This window comes from Dermacentor albipictus, chromosome 1 (genome assembly GCF_038994185.2).
Source record: "Dermacentor albipictus isolate Rhodes 1998 colony chromosome 1, USDA_Dalb.pri_finalv2, whole genome shotgun sequence".
Taxonomy (NCBI): domain Eukaryota; kingdom Metazoa; phylum Arthropoda; class Arachnida; order Ixodida; family Ixodidae; genus Dermacentor; species Dermacentor albipictus.
Window position 1 is genome coordinate 192,742,725 of NC_091821.1, and position 18,654 is coordinate 192,761,378.

The 18,654-nt window shown below is 43.8% G+C and overlaps 1 protein-coding gene across 5 annotated transcripts in view; it reads left to right on the top strand.

Moving 5' to 3' along the window:
• Positions 1-18,654, top strand: part of Rpi (Ribose-5-phosphate isomerase) — a 39,836-nt gene that overhangs the window by 17,361 nt on the left and 3,821 nt on the right. For 3 of the 5 annotated variants that reach the window (XM_065426735.2, XM_065426732.2, XM_065426736.2), the window contains 2 exons: positions 13,135-13,294; positions 16,300-16,399. In XM_065426735.2, coding sequence (XP_065282807.1) covers positions 13,135-13,294; positions 16,300-16,399 — 260 coding nt within the window. Of the gene's footprint in view, positions 1-6,457; positions 6,813-13,134; positions 13,295-16,299; positions 16,400-18,654 lie in introns of those variants that run through there. The other 2 variants (XM_065426733.2, XM_065426734.2) reach the window with 2 other exon arrangements.

An 18,654-nucleotide genomic window follows, 5' to 3' on the forward strand; every position in this document is an offset into this window, starting at 1 on the left:
AAAATTACTAACGAAGTAGCTTCGCGAGTCCTCTATTAGGGTAAACGCAAGCGCAAGGGGACAGGGCCTGGCCGTTGCAAATGTGAATGGTCTGCACGGTGCAGCCACCTGGCGGCACAGAGCTCAACCACACACAATAGCAGTAACGAAATGTATTTTTATTTGCTGCTGGTGTAAATTTTTCGCAGTAGTGTAGTAGTTAACACATTGTTTTTGTAAACGTTTAAAATGTTTTATACTTGGTTAGAGCAATATTAGCTCTTTGTTTGGCTGGTTAAGCTCTGTGCCAATGGGTGGCTGGACCATGGAGACCGATCAGGCAGCTCACGTACGCCTACGCTAAGGTTCCTTCATCAGCTTGAGTTTATGGCTTCTGTTCCATCGAAACGCCCACCTCGCCCGTGGGACCGGAATACCAGACACATTCGGCGCTACGACAGAATGCTCACAACGCACGCTGCTTTGATAGCTCTCGCTTGGGGTTGACTGCCAAGCAGCTGGCAGAGAGTTTGGAGAGGCTTTGCGCGCTCGCTCCTAGAGAACCAGAAGTAGACGACATGAAGTGCCATCATAATGCAGAGCCAGTGAAGGCGGAGCTTAGCCCCGATCACTCGGCGAATGAGTTGAGGAGAAAATGCATGACTATGGAGGAGGGTAACTTGTAATCGTCCGTAGCTCTCTTAATATGAGATGTTTCACACAAATTGTGGTGTGAATGACTAACTTTAGCTGTAGCCTTCACGTCTACAAAATTTGACCGAACTGTTTCAGGGGCCCTCTAAGGGTACTGAGATTAGTTTAATCAAATCAAATTATCTCAATTAATTAATTATACAAACATCTTCATCATACCTTTAAGTATAATTTATCAATGAAGCAATTAAACAGATGTTGCTATATTGCAAATAAGTGGGCCTAATTACTGAATTATGTTTAATTACCACAGTCACTGTTTGACCTGAGTGCATTGGCCTCTCCTAAATCGCTCTGAGGTTTATTTATGCTGTGTGGGAAACGGGGCTGTGTGGGAAACGGTGTGCTGTGTGGGAAACGGGGAGCCAGAGCCGAGTGCTAAATACGGTGGGAAGCGCCTGTTAACTAGCAGGCATATGTTGGCACTGCCATGTTTCCAGTGCACTAGCATACCGAGCGCGGTTTGCTAGCAGCAGACACTGCGCTGCAGGCCTCGCCCCTAGGGCATCTGTCTAGCGTGGGAGGGAGTCCAGCAGGGACTTTCCTATCGGCCATGTAAGGTTATTCTGGCCACCAACAGATGACGCCACATGCATATGGACTTAATCTTTGTGCTCCTGTTGGCGCTCTAAGCAGGCTCCACAGAGCACAGGCCGTGTTCCCTTTAATAAAGGTCTACCGTGTACATATTGAAAAGGCAGTCACTGGCTTGTGAACATTGGTTTAGGCTTTTAATTATTTATGCTTCTTTAATAATGGTAGTATGCTCAGAAGAATGAAGCATTCAGAGATATTGATTTATAGGTGAGTAAGTGCAGGGCAAGCCTTTTATCTAGGGCAGAAACAAGATATTTAGCAGAGTGTATTTTAAAGAAGGTTCAGAAGGCACCAGGTACTTATAGAAACAGCCACTACAGCAAGTTGGGCAAATTGAAAGAATTGCATGAGGACAGATGAACATGCTCTTCATTATGTGCTTATCCGAGTTTGTATCCTTTTTCACGCTGTTCATGTGTCGTTAGGAAAGATCTAACAGTCTGTTCTGTTGCTCCTTTACTTGGGTAGCTAGTTTAAGCATTTTAAACTGTCTCTCCCACCTGCAAGGAAAAAAACAACAGCTTTGTGCTCACAGAACCACTACAAAGTGTCTTTTTTTCAGTTTCATCTCTGAATAAGCATTTGTGTTCAACGTCATGCCTCTTTTTGTAGCTAAACAAACCTAAAGGACATCGGTTATTGACAACATGTTGTTTGACACTCGTAACTTGCAGACACATTACCGTATTTACTTGCATAATGATCGCACTCGCGTAATGATCGCACCCCTGAATTTTGTCGTCAAAATTAAATTTTTTTCCTTTCCCGTGTAATGATCGCACCCTGAACATGCCACAGCGATATGTTGTGTGCCAAGTCTAGCTAATGATCATCGCGCTTGCCATCTGTCGAATGCTCTCAAATGCTACGCGAATCACTCTTCAAGACATACCAAGCGGTCTGCACGCACCGAACATTCTTAAGCAGATGCCCCATTTCACTCCTGTCATCACTTTCCATACTCCCATGAAAAAAAAAAAAGCTGCAACCAAACTTGCCTTGGCTTTATTATTTGTAGGCTTTATAATGGTTGTGGTCAACAACAAAACAGGCACTTTTCGTTTCTCCTCGTCTGCACTCGTGGACACGCAACAAATTGCGAGCGGCAACGATAGTAGCCACGTTTACACTGATACGTTAGAAGTGTACCGTATTCATACGCTGACGCTTGTGACACAGCTAAGATATTCACCCACGCTTAGGGGAAGCGTGCCGTATTAAGATACCGTATTAACATAGTGAAGACAAGTGCCGCAGTTTCCGCAGCGTGCCTGCCATGGGTTTCTGTCATTGGCAGCTAAGTGCGCCCATCTTTGTTTCTGTCCCCTCAAAGTGGTCATGGCTACGTTATTGCCGCAAACTTGCCGATACTAATGATATCTTTCATTACTGATATGGAAGAAACTGTTTCAATGCGCGTAATGTACTCGGGAGAAGAAAAAAAAATTGCGTTCGGCATGTTTGGCTTGCTCCGCCGGCTGCAGTCTTTGTTTTGGTGTCCCGCACTGTTACTGTTACAGCGGCAGTTGCTTATTTGTTGACCTGTTGTCATCCCGCAGCAAACACACTATGAAAGAAAAGTTCTTTTCACGGGAACTTTAGCCAGCGTAATGATCGCAACCCTGAATTTGCGTAAACCTTTTTGACAAAAGAGTGATCATTATGCGAGTAAATATGGTATTTCTCGAAGCTGTGATCAAGGAACACTTCTGAAAACACTGATAGCCTTTGTGCTTATATCTGTGTCCTATAATCCATTGCAAGGCACAGATTACCTGCAAGGTTAATGGCAGTTGTCTTGATGCCATAGCTTAACTCTTTCGTTACCACGCCTATTCAAATCAATCGCCGGTGATTGATGCTTTAGATCGCCGATTTCGACATGTTGGAGCAGTTTCTTATCCACTTGAGGCAATCTCTTAGTACATGCACTGAACTTTCAGAATCCGTTAAAATTTTTGCACTCTGGCAATGTTGTGACTTTTGACAGACATTTTTGCGAACTAATGTGCGTATGTGGTAGCAAAAAGAGGTGTGGCTGTCACCTTCTGCTGTGTGGCTGTCACCTTCTGCTGCACTCGAGAAAAAAGCATGCTGCTCACAATTACTCTGCACTAGCTTCACAATTTTGTAATCAAATGACTCCCAGCAAGTCAAGAATTAAATTATATCGCCAGCTTTGCCGTCCGACAGTGCTGAGCGGTGATAATTAACCGAAAATGATGCCAGCTGTTCACCAGTGAGCTTTGGTTTAGAGTCCCAGTCATTTTATTCCGCCAAAGTGTATTTCTGAAGGTCTGCCGCATGTCCAACATGTGGACCTGCAACTTTCAACCAGTTGCCTAGAGTTTGGGTTTCGCTTCTCTCGTAAAATCCTGGCAAGGGGTGCTGCCGGTGTCACTGTGCAGTTATCGAAAGTCGCTCCCATGGCGTCGTCTCGCGCGGCTGTGTCGCGAGAAAAGTGTCGTGCTCAATACTATGTCGCATCCGCACTTCAGTTTAGTGATGAGGACTCGAGTTATGCTTCCGAAGATGACAGCAAAGCAGATTCAAGCTCCGACAGCGACAGTGTTTTCAGTCAGCATAGGACCTTCGCAACTGTTCACCGGCGAGTTTCCTTTACGGCCTTGAGCGGTCTCCTTCCTTGTGTGCACTTATCTGCGAATCTTTTTGCATGACCTGAGAGCTCTACTGATTATCTTCAGGGTGCATACTTCGCTCGGTTATGATGTGCTGCCATCGGCAGCAGAGAAACTTTTGTTCATGCCGAGAAGGTCGCCCGCAGCACATCTTAGCCCAGCACTATGGATCAGCACAAGACAGTTTACAAAGTCGTGGGATTTCTTTCTACTCTTCTTTTCTGTAGAGGTGATAAAGACAGTCTGTAAAAATGCAAACAGGTATGCTTGGATGCATAATCTAGTTTCCCAGCTACGCTGAGAGCGATCGACACCGGAAGAGGTGCATGACTCTAGACGAACTGGTGAAGCGCGCTGCTTGGACATCTCATCGGACCATTTTAAGATGTCGAAAAGGCAGAACTGCAGCATGTGTTACGAGGACCACAAAGTTGAAACAAAAACCAGGCGTTTTGTGGAAAAAGTGCGGAGTGCACCTATGCCTCACAAAATCCAGGAACTGCTTCACCGCATGGCATGAGCGATAAACTGGTCTTAGTTTCTTTTCTGTATCTGAAGAAGGTTCTGTACTGTGCATTTATATTTTCAGACACTATTCCTGGGTTATTTCTCTTTTAAAGGTGCATTCTGAATTTCCTTCGACATTAATATTTTTGTCGATATCATGTTTTTTTATTGTTGTTTTCATCAACTGGCTGCAATAATGATGCTTTCTAGAATTTTTATGTTTTACCTAATGAAGTTTTTTTTGTTTGACAACGTATGTTTTTGGAAAGAGCATTTCATTATGCACAATATGCTATGCTGCAATGTGTGCTGGAATATTATTTATAATGGTAAATAATTTTTTCCATGACCTATTAAAAACAATTTTTTCGCAATGAAGAGTTAAAGCAACACTAAAGAAAATATTAAGTTCAGCTGGATAAGCAGGCTACAATTGTAGAATGCCAGATTGGTCACTTTTGTCAATAGCAGATGCTTGTAATATCAGAAAAATAATCTAAAAAATGGAAGAAAGTCAGTGATGCCACTTGGATGCCATTCCAGCCCCATGCAACATAGTAGATCATGGTAGCTTCTGGTCAGTATGTTATAGCACACAAATGAGATGAAACTCAAGCTGGCAGCCTCTAAAGACGTTTAATACTTAACAAAACCCATGTATATGCAAATACTACTACAGATTCCATGGATTTGCACAGCAATCATTGGCACTGCAGCTCAAGGGCTGAATTCAGAGGTAAAAGCGTAGTGTTTAATAAACGATCTCTCATAAGCAAATAGATTCAGATTCCATTCAGTCTACCATTCTAGCCTAACTTAATGTCTTGATTAATAACTTGTCATCTTTCTAATATTTGGTGTCCTTGTATGCTGCATGCTGTGAGGGTAGAAGTAGCAGCATAGCAGATGACTGAGCAATTGGAGTGAGAGTCAAAATGTCGTAATGTCCTGCTTCTATATGGCCACATACTGCATCACAACGTCGCAGCACAGTAGAAATGAAACTGAAACAGGTGGTTGATAACCTGCTTTATTAATTATTTAGGGTGCTGTGAGGCTTGAATGTATTTTTCTAGTATTTAGAAGTACGAAAACATCATTTGAAGAGAGAAAAAAAAACATTGTCAGTACCCCTTCAAAGTTGCCTCATCTAAAGAGACGCTTGTCAGATTACTCCTTGATACGTGGATCGAATTCGGTTAGCAGTTCACCATCTCAATTGATTTGGGTACCAAGAGTCATAACCAGGGTTCTGTGCTTTCGGATTAATCTGATAAAACCCACTTTCTCTGTGTTCAAAGTAGAAAAACTAAAGTATGCCATTACAACTCTAGAACAAAGTAGAAAGTAATGCATACCTGATCTTTCAACAAAAGCAAGAAATATGTAGCATGCCTGCGTTTCTGGCTATAAGAAAGAAAAAATGAAATCAGCAAAGCTTACCCTCACAGAATAGAAATCTATTTACACCTAATGTCCCATTTTCATCAATTTTAGGCAGTACTTTATCGATGTGTGTGAACTCTGTGGTACATTGTGTGTTTGGTATTCTTGATTTATCAGTCTCCGCAACAGCCACAAATGGGATGGTGGCCCTGAGGCTAACCACTTTGCTATTTGGTCCTCTAATGCATGCAATTCTTCGGAACACTGAAAACACATGACGCGACTTGTTGCGGCTGCAGTAAAACCTTGTTAATTCGGATTTCACAGGACTGAAACAATGTTCAATATAACCAAATGTCGAATTATCGAGGGTATCGAGAAAACAATCAACAAATGCTTACTACATCAACACACTTTTATTTACTGAATGAATGTGCAAATCCTGTTTCTATTTTGTACAAAAGCAGTGTGGGAGCGGCAGTTCTAGCCATCTTGTGACTGAGTGGCTCTTGCAGCGTTGAAGGTCTCGCAACTTCCTTTGTAGTCTGGCCGCGGTGTGCGCCTTCATTTGAGACATGCTTATCGCTACTGCACACACATTGCAATGATTTTTTTCAGCATTATTTTTTCTCTAGTGAACTGGTCGCCAACAGATCGTCCATCAATCGTGATGTAGCTGGTGCTTTTCATCCTCGACAGCTTTGCACCGAGTCGAAACAAAACAACTTTTTTGACGCAATCACTGTGGACGAAACCGCTGACACTATCAATGCGATCCTGGATGCCAACCTTGTGGTTCTGGAGTTACTTGGTCGACGCTCACACTGAGTCAAAACGGAACTACTGTTAGTGACAACTGCTCCAGACAAAACTGTGGTCGCTGTTGACGCGATCATGGATGGCAGCTATGCAGTTATGAAGGCATGCAGCTAAAGTGTTGTTATGCATGGCAGTGAACACAAGAATAAAGGCTTTAAATGCACAAATAGGCATGAAGCGTCTTGGTGTTGCTGTCATTCACGTACAGCTTCTATAGATGACTCTTCAATGGGTACTCCACTGCTTCGTTTCAGTTGGACGCTAACACCATTCTTGCTCTTTTGCATTGCACATTTGCAGCGCTCGCTGACCTCCGAGAGTCATCTGAATTAATCGATGTGCGGCCAAATACGTCCAAATTAACGAGAGTTTGATTGCATTAAATACACATGCCTGCTGGGACAAGAGGACGAGTCCAAATTATCATATTTTCAGAATGAATGAAGGTTGAATAATGAGGTTCTACTGCAGCTTAGCATTCCAAGTAACATCTTTTGAATGAACTTTCGTAATCAAAGACTGAAAGTAGCATGCTATTGTTATCACATTGCATGAGAACTATGGATCTACTTCTGCCGCCATCTTGCGATGGCAATGGAGAGGAAACGTAATACTGGCTGAACTGGCTCTGCAGTAGGCTGGCTCTTACAGTAGGCTGTTGCGAACTCGGCGACATGGTTTTGGTTTGGTATCCAATTGCACTGCGCAGGCAATTCCTAGGCCAATTTTCTTGGGGAAAGAAGGCACGTGTTAGAATCCGCCTTTTTCATGGCGCGATGGTGCATGCGCCCTGCCCTAGCAGATTAGTTGTGAAACATTTTGGAAGGGTCGCATGCTGGAAAGTCCCATGAAAAAAAAAAGCGCTCGGACACTCGCTGTTACAAACACTCGTGCCATGTATTGCGTTGAAACTCCAATGTTAGCTCGACGATGGTGTGGTTTCGAAACGTGTGTAGCTTAGAACTAAAACTCCACTTTAAAACAGAAAGTGGCCAGGGCTTCGTCCGAGTTGTCCGGACTGCACCATGAGCCAGGTAGTAGCCGCCTTTCATTGATGGCTAGCGAATTTAACAAAAAACTCGTGCGTTACACTTGGGCGACACTTAATAACATCAGGTTGCTGACGAAGTCTTCTTGCAGTATCGGCCCCTCACTTGCTGGTGGGGGCTGAGCATGCCTGACTTCACGTATTCGTTTAAGGCGCGGGAACACTTGGTCGATACGGGACTGATAAGACGCTCACGCCAACGATTCACCTACTCTTGCGCGTCGCTGAAACCATTTTATCATACCAGGCTGACAACGACGCAACCGATGAGCGCAAGTTGTACTGCGACAGGCTTTCTGATCGACGGCACCGACAAAATCTGCAGACCAACCATTGTCTGACCGAACCCTGTGCGATCGGCTGTTGAATCGACAATGTGATAGTGACAGTGTCTTCTCTTACTTATGTAATTAATCGCGATCAAAATGAGTCAAACATGCTTTCCAAGTTGAAATGCACAAGCTTCAACCCTCTCAATTCATGCACATGAAGTTTGAACCAATGTTGATCCTGTTCAGTCAAGGTTAAGCCTGGCATCCGGCGAGTTCATGCCCCTGTTACCGATGAACCTGAACTGACAAGTAAGCAGTTAGGATGAAGGAAACTGCTTTTATAGATCAGTACTGGTCTTAGCGATTTAGAATCAACTACGCTTCATTTCGCACGGCGCATACACAATAAGCGCCAATCGGCGACACAATGCTGTGCTAGCATCTGTACGTCACCGTGCCCGTAGGCTGCCGGTTGTACAGTATTTGCTGCGTAGATGGGTGGGTCTGTATGTGTGGTTATGCGGATACATTTCTCAACTTGAAAGATGCATGTTTACCCCTGCATCAAATGGCAAACAAGTGGCGGTGCATTTGGTATACAGCAGCATAAACAACCGTCTCGCTCAGTTATACCAACGGTGTCAATGATGGCATCTGCATTATCGCGAAAGAGCAACACGGCCTATAAATGTGCGCGTATGTGAGCACAGTTTTCTCTAATAATGCTTTATGGCACTTGCAAATTGTAAGTATGATGGAGTCAAAGAAAAGCAAGAATCGGTAATAAATAATGGTGCGTAATATATATATATATATATATATATATATATATATATATATATATATATATATATATATATATATAAAATCTGGATCAAAGTTGTCGTTTAGGTAGTTCGGCTGCTCATGGGGGAACAATAAGTCTTGGGGTGGAACAACATAGCACATATGCGCAGATATGCATCTTTTGCTACTTTTTGACACTATTTCATTTCAGCGATGCACATTTTCCCCAATATTTGCACTGACAATGATCTGTGGCTGTAGATGTCGATGTAAACAAGTGCACTGCCTTGACAGATCTGATACGGAAGGCTGCGCTCGAAGACTTCTTGAATATGCGACATGTCTAAATAACGGGTAAAAAGAATATATAAACTGAGCTTTAAGTGCTGAAATCAGTGACAACAAACTCCAAGGCAGCCGTGTTGGTGAACAGAACTTGGCGGGCCTTTGTCGGCCACGCTGTTTGTGCAACAGCGCACTCAGGCCTCACCCAGTAGTCAGTGAGTGCTACATGGCTTCCAGGAACGACATGCTGCTCTAAAGAAGCCATTAATAATGGTCTGCGATCCACGAAATGCACAACGATGTGCACTCAACTAGTGCGCAAGTACACAAATCAACCAGTGAAAGCCCCGGCACCCTTCCAATACGTTTCCAGAGGCATGTGGCAGAGGGGCACCACGGGAAAATGGAAAAGGTGGATTGGGTAAATACTATAATCGTTCTTTGTAAGCTACCATTATCACTTGAAAACCTTCCTTGGGCAGGCCGAAAATATGGGGGATAACGTGTGTTAGAAGCGTACACTGTCCCCAATGCTTCTCCAGGACAGACACTGCTGCTAAAGGGGTCACTATTGGGGGGTCATTAGTGGGGTCAGTTGCATGTGCGCTGATCAAGTTTAATTGATCCAGTGAAGGTCAATTTTACGATCCAAATATCGAAAGCTTGGGCTCATAGAAATGTATGGGCACCAGCTGGGATCGTCTGTTGGGAACAAACTAACCTAAAAATTGAATTTCCAAGACCCGAGTTAGCCAAGGTCTACTGCACTGCTTTTTTTTCTAATCATTGCTATCTTTAGGTCAAGGGTGAAACTAAAAAGTGAATAATTTCAAAAAGGCAGGTAGGCTCTGAATTTAATTCTACCGTAAAAGAAAGGTCTGATGAGCTCTTGATTTTTGATGAAAAAATAAAGTCTGAACAACTTTGATTTGCCATAAAATAAACTACAAAAATGCAGAACTCTAGTAATAGCGATGTGCACAGCTCGGCTGACAGAGACAACAAAGGAGTGGTGAAGACAAGCGCAGACTTCCAACTGAAATTTATTGCAGAGAACGCACAAATATACCCCTGTACACATGAGTGCAACCTGGGGAGCTTTTAAAGCTGACTCGCATAACTTGGTCCTACTTTCTGCGTGTTCTAAAGGCCTTGCAAATTTCACTCGTAAATTGGTAAACCTTTGTTGTTGTTTTCAGTGCACTGGTTTTATTGCCATGAACCAATACAAACTTTCCCAGCTTCCTATCCTCATCTTCAGCAGTTGTACAAGAAATACTCAGCAGATTATATTATCTCATAGTTTGAAAGTTGCTTTGTCAGAATCGTTCTTACGATGAAGCTTTAGCTCGGGCCGAACTCCGATGTGGCCTATTCAAATACACATAAAATGCAGAACTGCCTTTCTTGGATAACCACTGGGCCAACTAAAATGAAGTTTGTCGCATTTGAGATGGAAAGTTAAGTTCTAGTGACTGTTGAAAGTAAAATTTTGATTAAAAACCAAATTGTTTGTACCAAATATTTAAAAATTAGCAAGTTCAAAAAAAAAAAAAATAGAAGCACGAAGTTCACAAATTCGTAGCTCTGCACCAAGAACAGATATCACATTTCTGTAAACTGCATCTGTTGGAGCATCCAAAGCGGAAAAGTTTGATAATTACTTTATATCTTACATGAATTTGTTTTATCGTTTATAAGGGCTTTGCTAAAGACTACTTGCATGTTAGTGGTTTGTTTGAGGCCATGTATAATAAGTAAATTGTGTCCACTTCGGATGTGCTATTGATGCATTTTACAGAATTGTGATATCGTATTTCATTGCTGAGGTGGAGTTGTAAACTTGGTAGCTTGGGTTTCTGAAAACTTGCGATTTTCAACAATTTTTATTTAAAAATTGATGGCCTAAATCGAATTCGCTACCAACAGGCACTAGATTCTAACTTTCTTTTAAATGCAACAAACTGCATGAAATTTCGTGCAGTGATTGCCAAGAAAAATGTCTCTTTTCCCATGTATTTAGATAAGAGCCCTGAGCTAAAGCTTCCTCTTCAGTATGCTACATCTGTTTAAGGGGGACACGGCAATTGAAGTGGTCAAATTGTCAAAATTTCCAAGTTTCCAATTAATTTTTCTCATGGTCCACGGACCTATATTTACCTCGTGGTGAAATATCATAACAATGTACACAGTAGAAATAGAAAAAACAGCACTATCCTAGAGTGCTGTCATCTAAAATTGCGAAAACATCTGACTTTGCAAAGTGCCGTTACACCGCGGCTCATTCGGCTGTCCTTTGACTCAGCGTTGCCATCTTAGTATCATCGTAAACCGAAGAGATCGGAGCTCAAGATAGCCACAGCGATGTATTTCTCCACCGAAAAATAAACCAGCAAACGCGAGTGAAAAAAAGGCAAAAGTGGCATTACGATTGGGCGCAGTAGTCACGTGCAGCACAGCGCGTGCTCCTATTGGCAGTAACAGATTCGAATTGCTGATGACCCTCTCTCATGTGCATTTTCGCAGCAGTGAGCTGCATGTTCCAGTCAATGTGATTGGTGACAACACGACCTTAAGCTGTGGTGGCAGGGCGTCCGCGTGTGGTCGTGATGGCAACGTGACATCGGCGAAAGCAGAAGTTTTCGCATCATACATTCAGCTGCGGATTTCAGCTCCAACTCTCACTACTGAAGAGGTTGCGCTATCATCTACCTTTGCACAACGCATGGAGGCATGATGAATCAAAAAGGCAACTAAGCTGCACGAAACTGCTGCAAAGAAGCGAAAAACTACATCAAAATGTAAAGAAAATATGTCCTCACAGGCAAAAGACTACATCCCAGGCAGCTTTTAGGTGCTGAAAGTAAATATTTAAACGTTTACAACAAATGAAACTTCGAGCTTCGTTTTCTCAGCTTTCATTTTTTTGTGCAGTTGCTTTCAGTCATCCCAGTGTCATTTCACAACGAATAAAGACAAAATCATTGTCTTTTGCACTTAGATCCTGAAACATTGATGAGTGCAATAAAGCTGTCCATTTTTATCTGCACCTCATAAAAAAAATGTTTTTTTGCTAACGTCGTTAGTAAGACAATATGCATAGGAAAGTTATAAAAATATATTTTATGCTCATTTCTGCATCTAAAAAATAAAACCAATAGCTTTATTGCACAGAATGGGTCTTCGTGAACATGCTGATGGGAAAATCTTGGTGAACTTGTGTGTATTTAATTAATTTTGGGACAGCCATTAGAGGTTGCCAAGTGTTGTAACACGAAAACTGTAATAACACAAAACTGTCCAAGTGTGTGTCATTTGCAGAAACGAAAGAAGTCCACCGTCGCTGCTTAGCACAACAAGCTGCATACCACACTTGTGCACTGCATGCATGGGGAGAAGTGGTACAGACACAGATGACTAGCTTACTCTGTAGACACTCCCAAAGAATGCGGGTGCAGCCTGCTGGAAAATGCACGTGTACAGCTTGCATCGTAGCACAAAAATAGCATGCGCCTAACAGGCAATGCATGCCATACGAATCGTGAGATGACTGGCACCATGCAGCAGTGGGTGCTGTGTTTCAATGAAGCAGTGCCAGTTGTCACTTAGCATGTTGTACAAAATTACATATATGCGTATCGGAGAAATTTCGACAAGTCGATACATTGTCCCCTCTGCTGCTGTGCTCCTTGCACAGCTTGGTATGCTGCTTGGTATTGCCTGTGCTCTACGGCACAGTCATGCAAGTGAGCCGGAATCTTTTTTTCACTGTGCAGTGAAAAAAAAAAAAAAAACGCTTATTGTATATTTTAGGTACATTTACTGTGGCGTAGCATTTCTTCATTTTCTCTTGACAGCACAGAAAAAGAGACACAAATTTATATTTGCCGGTTAGTGTGTACTACTATTTAGTGCGTGTTGTGCCACGTTCCCATCGTATAAATATTCACGAGGTTCCACTGCAGTAACGAATACTTTGCAGGCTGTTATATGCAGCAGTGATCACATTTAATTTCCTGGCTAACTTGCTGGCTTATGTCACTGAATAATTTTTCACTATGTTGCTTTGCCGTGCAAGAAATGTATGATAAATCACATGCAGTCCATTATCTTTGTGCAGGAAAGATTCCTCGACCCTTGGCGAGAACTGGAAGAAGGGCATTCCTGTCGAGGTTATACCCATGTCCTATGTCCCTGTGCAAAGGAAAATAGAAAAGTTGCTTGGGCATAAGGCAGAATTGCGGCAGGCAGCTAGGAAATGTGTAAGTAAATACTGGAACATCTGCGAATAACAGATGTTTTTTAAAGCGATGCGCAAAAGGAGTCGTGTACAGTGAAGCTCTGTTACAATGGGCCCTCATATACCAGCATGAATTATCCAAAGTACAGTTTTCTGCAGAAGAAACTAAAGATCATTTGGCTGTTGCTATAAGCAGCAATATTTTGCATCAAATGAAGGTCGTGGACCTTGGAACTAGAAAATATACTGGCTAGCCTTGGACCACTCTAAATAAGTTACTATAATAGCGTTTCTGTGAACCAGCTTTAGTTCATTTTCCCAGGAGGTGTATCTCATATAACACAATGACATAGAAGGTAGTCATGTTGTAGCAGGACATCGTGATGTTTCGGCACTCGCTCCAGCTTGCTTGGTGGTCTGTTGCGCTGCAACATTGGGCTGTGCAATGAGCAGAAACATTAGCTTCGGCTCAAGGTCGACTCTGGAATCTGTCTCTAGCCATAGATTTATGGGTATCATCTCACACACATAGTCAGCCGTTCACAAGGTCTAGTGCTGTACAAGTGCGTCGCGTGTTTCAAGCAATGAAAATGTCTCCACACGCTCGACACTGCTCACAATGGCAATATTGTTCTCAAAAGTAAAAAAAAAACTACCTTGCTGTGCAGGGACACTTTACTGTCTTGGAAAATGCTGACCACACTTGTGAAGCACACCAACTGCTTAATGGTCACCAGAGGTTGGCAGATGCCGTCATTTTATTGCGATGGCAATTATATGGACACTCCAAGCGCATTTCTGCGGTCAGTGTCGCCGTGAGGCTCCCTGTAAAGTTTGAGGGGGTTAAAATTGTTGCAGGGTGCCTTATGCTGTATGTGCAAGTAAAAGCGCGCAAGGGTGAGCCGGCGATAACGGCTCAATCTTGCATATGAAAGGGAGGAAAGCTGGGAGAAGCGTGCCGTCCTCCGTCGCACACAAGGCTTCAGGGGAGGGAGAAAGCAGGGAGGGGAGGCACATTCTACGTTGGGCAGCACGGTTGGCCACATGCTGGGCCGCTGTATCTTGAAAGCCATCTGCGACGGGGACAAGTTGCGCCGTGGGTAGGAAGAAAGTGTGGGGAGGAGGGTTCTACCCTGGGCAGCGCAGGCGGTCGCGCATGCCCGGGCCACTGTATCTTGAAAACCATCTGCGACGGGAGCACCGTCCACCATCTCTTTCCACCGGAAAAGTCTGAGAATACGCTTTTCCTCACTTGAAAGTGTTCATGAAGACTAGAATGAATTGTCTGTGCCGGAATATTCTACAATATAGGTCACACACGTGTCTCTCTCTAGCATCTTCTGCACAGTGATGATGTTCTGCACTGTGACAGACGAAACTGGCCATCCTTACCTTCATGCATTTTGAACATTGAAATTTTCTCTCTGGAACTGCCGATACCATCTGAATACAGTAAAACCTCGTTAAACCGTACCCGCTTAAACAGTAGTTTCGTTTTAAAAGTACATAGTAAAGTCAAATCCCTGACTCAGCGGCCTTCAAACATAATGTGTTTTGTATCCAGATAAACAGTACCAGTTTATTGCGTACATATCTATTAAAATGTAGCATTTCCATATTTCGTTGTGCAAACATAGCGGTGCGACGTCTCCATCGGGTGGCCTGGCAGAACAAGCCTCAGAGATCAGAACAACGGCCTCCAAGCGCCCTGTGCATTTGCGTGGAAGCCACATCAACATCATTTCGGTGCTGTGCATGACGCCGTGCCAGAGAGCGTTATGGCGTTGCGCAAACAAGGACTCGCGCCATACTGAAGCTTGGATAAAAAAGACACCGTGTGCTCATCATAAAAGAAAAATTAGACATCGTTTGTGCTATCGAATGTGATACGAAGAAGTCGGCGCTTGCACGCTACAGGGATCTACTGTTCACTACGGTGTGTGGCATTTGGCATGTGAAGTTGCTCAGCAGTGCTGCCGCGACCGTGCAGAGATGTCGGCTACGAGGTTTGACTTTTCGCCATCATTGCCTCTGTTGTTGCCGAAGTGTCGGCTAGCGACAGTGATGAGGGCGACACGGAAAGTGACAGCACGGGCGATTCAGGCCTGACAGTGGCGGAAGCTGCGCCTTACGTCAGCCTCATGAATGCAAACATCGCGGCGAGAACAGCACTCCACAATGAAAAAGGCGCCCCGTGAGTTCTGCAGCGCTAGCGCCCACGTGCATAGAGAACATGCAATGCCAACGAGTTTTTGCCGAGAAGAGGATGCTGGCTGAAAAGCTGGCTCGCAGCTTCAGGAAGTTTGAGGCCGCTGTTGTCGCTGCTAGGCCGCTGCGGCATCAAACAAAAATAACACTTTTGTCGTGCGAAGTGAATAAATACTGCATGTCTTTTCCCCTTTCACCGCACCCTTTCCGAGTTCCGTATTCGACAAGTAAGTGGACGATCTCATGCTATTTCGGTTAAGCAGTACTACCGTTTAGTAGCTACTTTTCTGAGCTCCGGCCAACTACGGTTTAATGAGGTTTCACTGTATATTGACCTGCAGTGAGAGCAGTCATCACCCAAGCACAGGAATCGTTTCTTCCTGACACTTATCCACACTCAAACCGCAAGCAAAGTTGTCGCTCTAAACTGCCCGGTATTCGACTTCCGACCATGATGGCATGTGAGCACTTCACATTCCCACAGCTCGCAAGGCATGTGCTCAGGGCCTGTGCTACTATCTATAACATAAATTAAGACATATCTCAATCTGTGTGTACTTGCAATGAAGTGTGACCGTTGGCTAAGTCGTATTGCAACATTTTCCTACTGACCTTTGTATGTAATGAACATTTTTTTCGTTAGCTCCTTCCTTGAGTGAATATAGGCAGACGTGAAAAGTATTGTTGAGCAAGTAGGGTATAGAAATAGCATTTTTGCTTCATGTTATGCAAATACAGTGAATTTTAATTTGTCACATTATGTTAACTGGGTTATTTACTGTCAGAGTTGAAATTTTGTTTTCTTTTGTATTTGTGAAGGGACCAGTTGTAACCGACAATGGAAACTTCATACTTGACTGCAAGTTTACCCCACAGAAGGACTGGTTGACTGTTAACACCGCACTGAAGATGATTCCTGGTAAGTTGCGTCTGCTGCATATGCTTTGTAATCCGCCTTTTTGTATGGTTGCAGTTGACTGACAGGACCTACTTAAAACCCGCCGTGGTTGCTCAGTGGCTATGGTGTTGGGCTGCTGAGCACGAGGTCGCGGAATCGAATCCCGGCCACGGCGGCCGCATTTCGGTGGGGGCGAAATGCGAAAACACCCGTGTGCTTAGATTTAGGTGCACGTTAAAGAACCCCAGGTGGTCAAAATTTCCGGAGTTCTCCACTACGGTGTGCCTCATAATCGGAAAGTGGTTTTAGCACGTAAAACCCCATAATTTCATTTCAGGACCTACTTAAAAGCTGTTTCAAGCATAGTTCAGCTTTCTTGCACAGTAGAACCCTGCTGATACATTCCTCATCATACATGTTCTTGGGTATAACATTGCTAAAGCTTGGTCCCTGCAAAAGCCTCATAGACAGCCTTGTATTGTAATCCTTGATAAATTGTTGTTTCCAAAACATTCCTGCATTTCATATTGCGTCTTTGGTGCATAATTTAAGAAATATTAGTTGTACCATCTATAAAGTAAAAAATCTAAAAGAAAATCGTTAACCGACTGTGCTGTATACCCTATATCTGCATACTTTCGACCACCACCAACTGTGTGCTTTTGATGTACCACCATCTTGGCTGAAATTTCTAAAATTTTGGACACCTTGCAGCAAGCCGCTTGATATTGGGCTGCACGACCACGTGCCAATTTGGCGACACATTGGAAAAAATAGCTATATTTTGGTTTTAATGTGTTGTTGGCCATGTCACGCACTGGTTCCTCCTTCAACCCAAAACTAGTAAAGCGTAGTCGATCCATTAGTTGCCGAACGCACCCAGACTGCAGGATACGCTAAGGCATGTCGCAAAGTGTTGAAAGACTGCATCACCTGCATGTGCTTCATTTGCTGTTTGTCATGCGAGTTCTGCGTGTCCAGTCTTTTTTCATTTGCCTGTTCAGTAGCAACTCAATTTCGGGCAACCTTTCAGGCAGTTTCAAGTGGCGGCGTCAACTCCACTCTTGATGTCGGCATCGATGAGAGAAGTGCCGGACAATGTATTATTGCAAGAAAGCTGTTATCATTTGGCTGTTGCAACTCAGTTGACTTCGTTATATTGCTAGCTCATGTAGATTGGATGCATGCAACGACTGTACTGTTGTCTATATGTAGTGACAGCATGACAATGGTCGAAATATGAATTGACCAGGTTGCAGGCAAGCGTACGTGCACGCAGCATTGCAGTGACAAACTTGGACTGTATTCTCAGATGATCACTTTGGAAGATACTTCTATAAGTACGTAGCGCTGGGTGCCTTGGCAAACAATAGCGATCCGGCACTGTGATAAGACAGCGAGCTCGGCACTGTGCCAAGAAAGCCTTCACTCGTAGTCTCTCCGATGCGTCTAGTTCTAATCACGCAACATCTAGCAAAAGATAATGTATCCCTAGAAGTGGTGATCTGAGAATATGACACACCTTTTTTGGCCACTTTTGGAATAAGTAACACATTCTTTGCAGAATCCATGTACCATATTTAGTCGCACAATTGATGCCCTTTTTTTTTACAGAAAAGTATGCGCAAAGTTCATTATGTAGGGTAAAATTTTAAGCAATATTTTTTCTACGCAGCCACAGCTAAAAAAGTCAGTTTCACTCGGAATGCGAACCATCAATTGCGATAGAAAATGTGTAGACAGCTACACAAAGTAAGGATAGTAGTTTTATCGACAGTATAAACTTGCAAACCTTTGTTTCAACGCAAACAGAGTGGTGCGAATGCAGCATGCACAAAGATATGAGCTGCCATTGACTCAGCCCCTGATACAGATCGCTTTGAAGATGGGTGTACCGCAGCCACGCAAGCTTTAGCATATAGCTGTTTTGTGCTTCAGCGCAATGCTCAATTGCTGCCGCCATAGTAAAACGCCGTGGCCCCCCCCCTCCCCCCTGCGCCATGCATGCGACCGAAGATGGCATGTTTACCCGCTTTCCTTGTACATGGGAGATTGAGCCGCGATCATCGGTGCCCCTGGGCCCAGTTATGCATTATGCAGTTGCTGCCGGAGTACAACGCCTCCTCCCCTCCCCCCCCCCCTCCTGGGACATTTTGTGCGACGAAAGACAGTGCGCCAGATTGAGCCGCGATTGTCGGCTTCCCTTGTGCGCTTTCACTCACACCTACACCATGCGGGGCTCGGTGACGACGACAACCATGACGATGGCACAAATG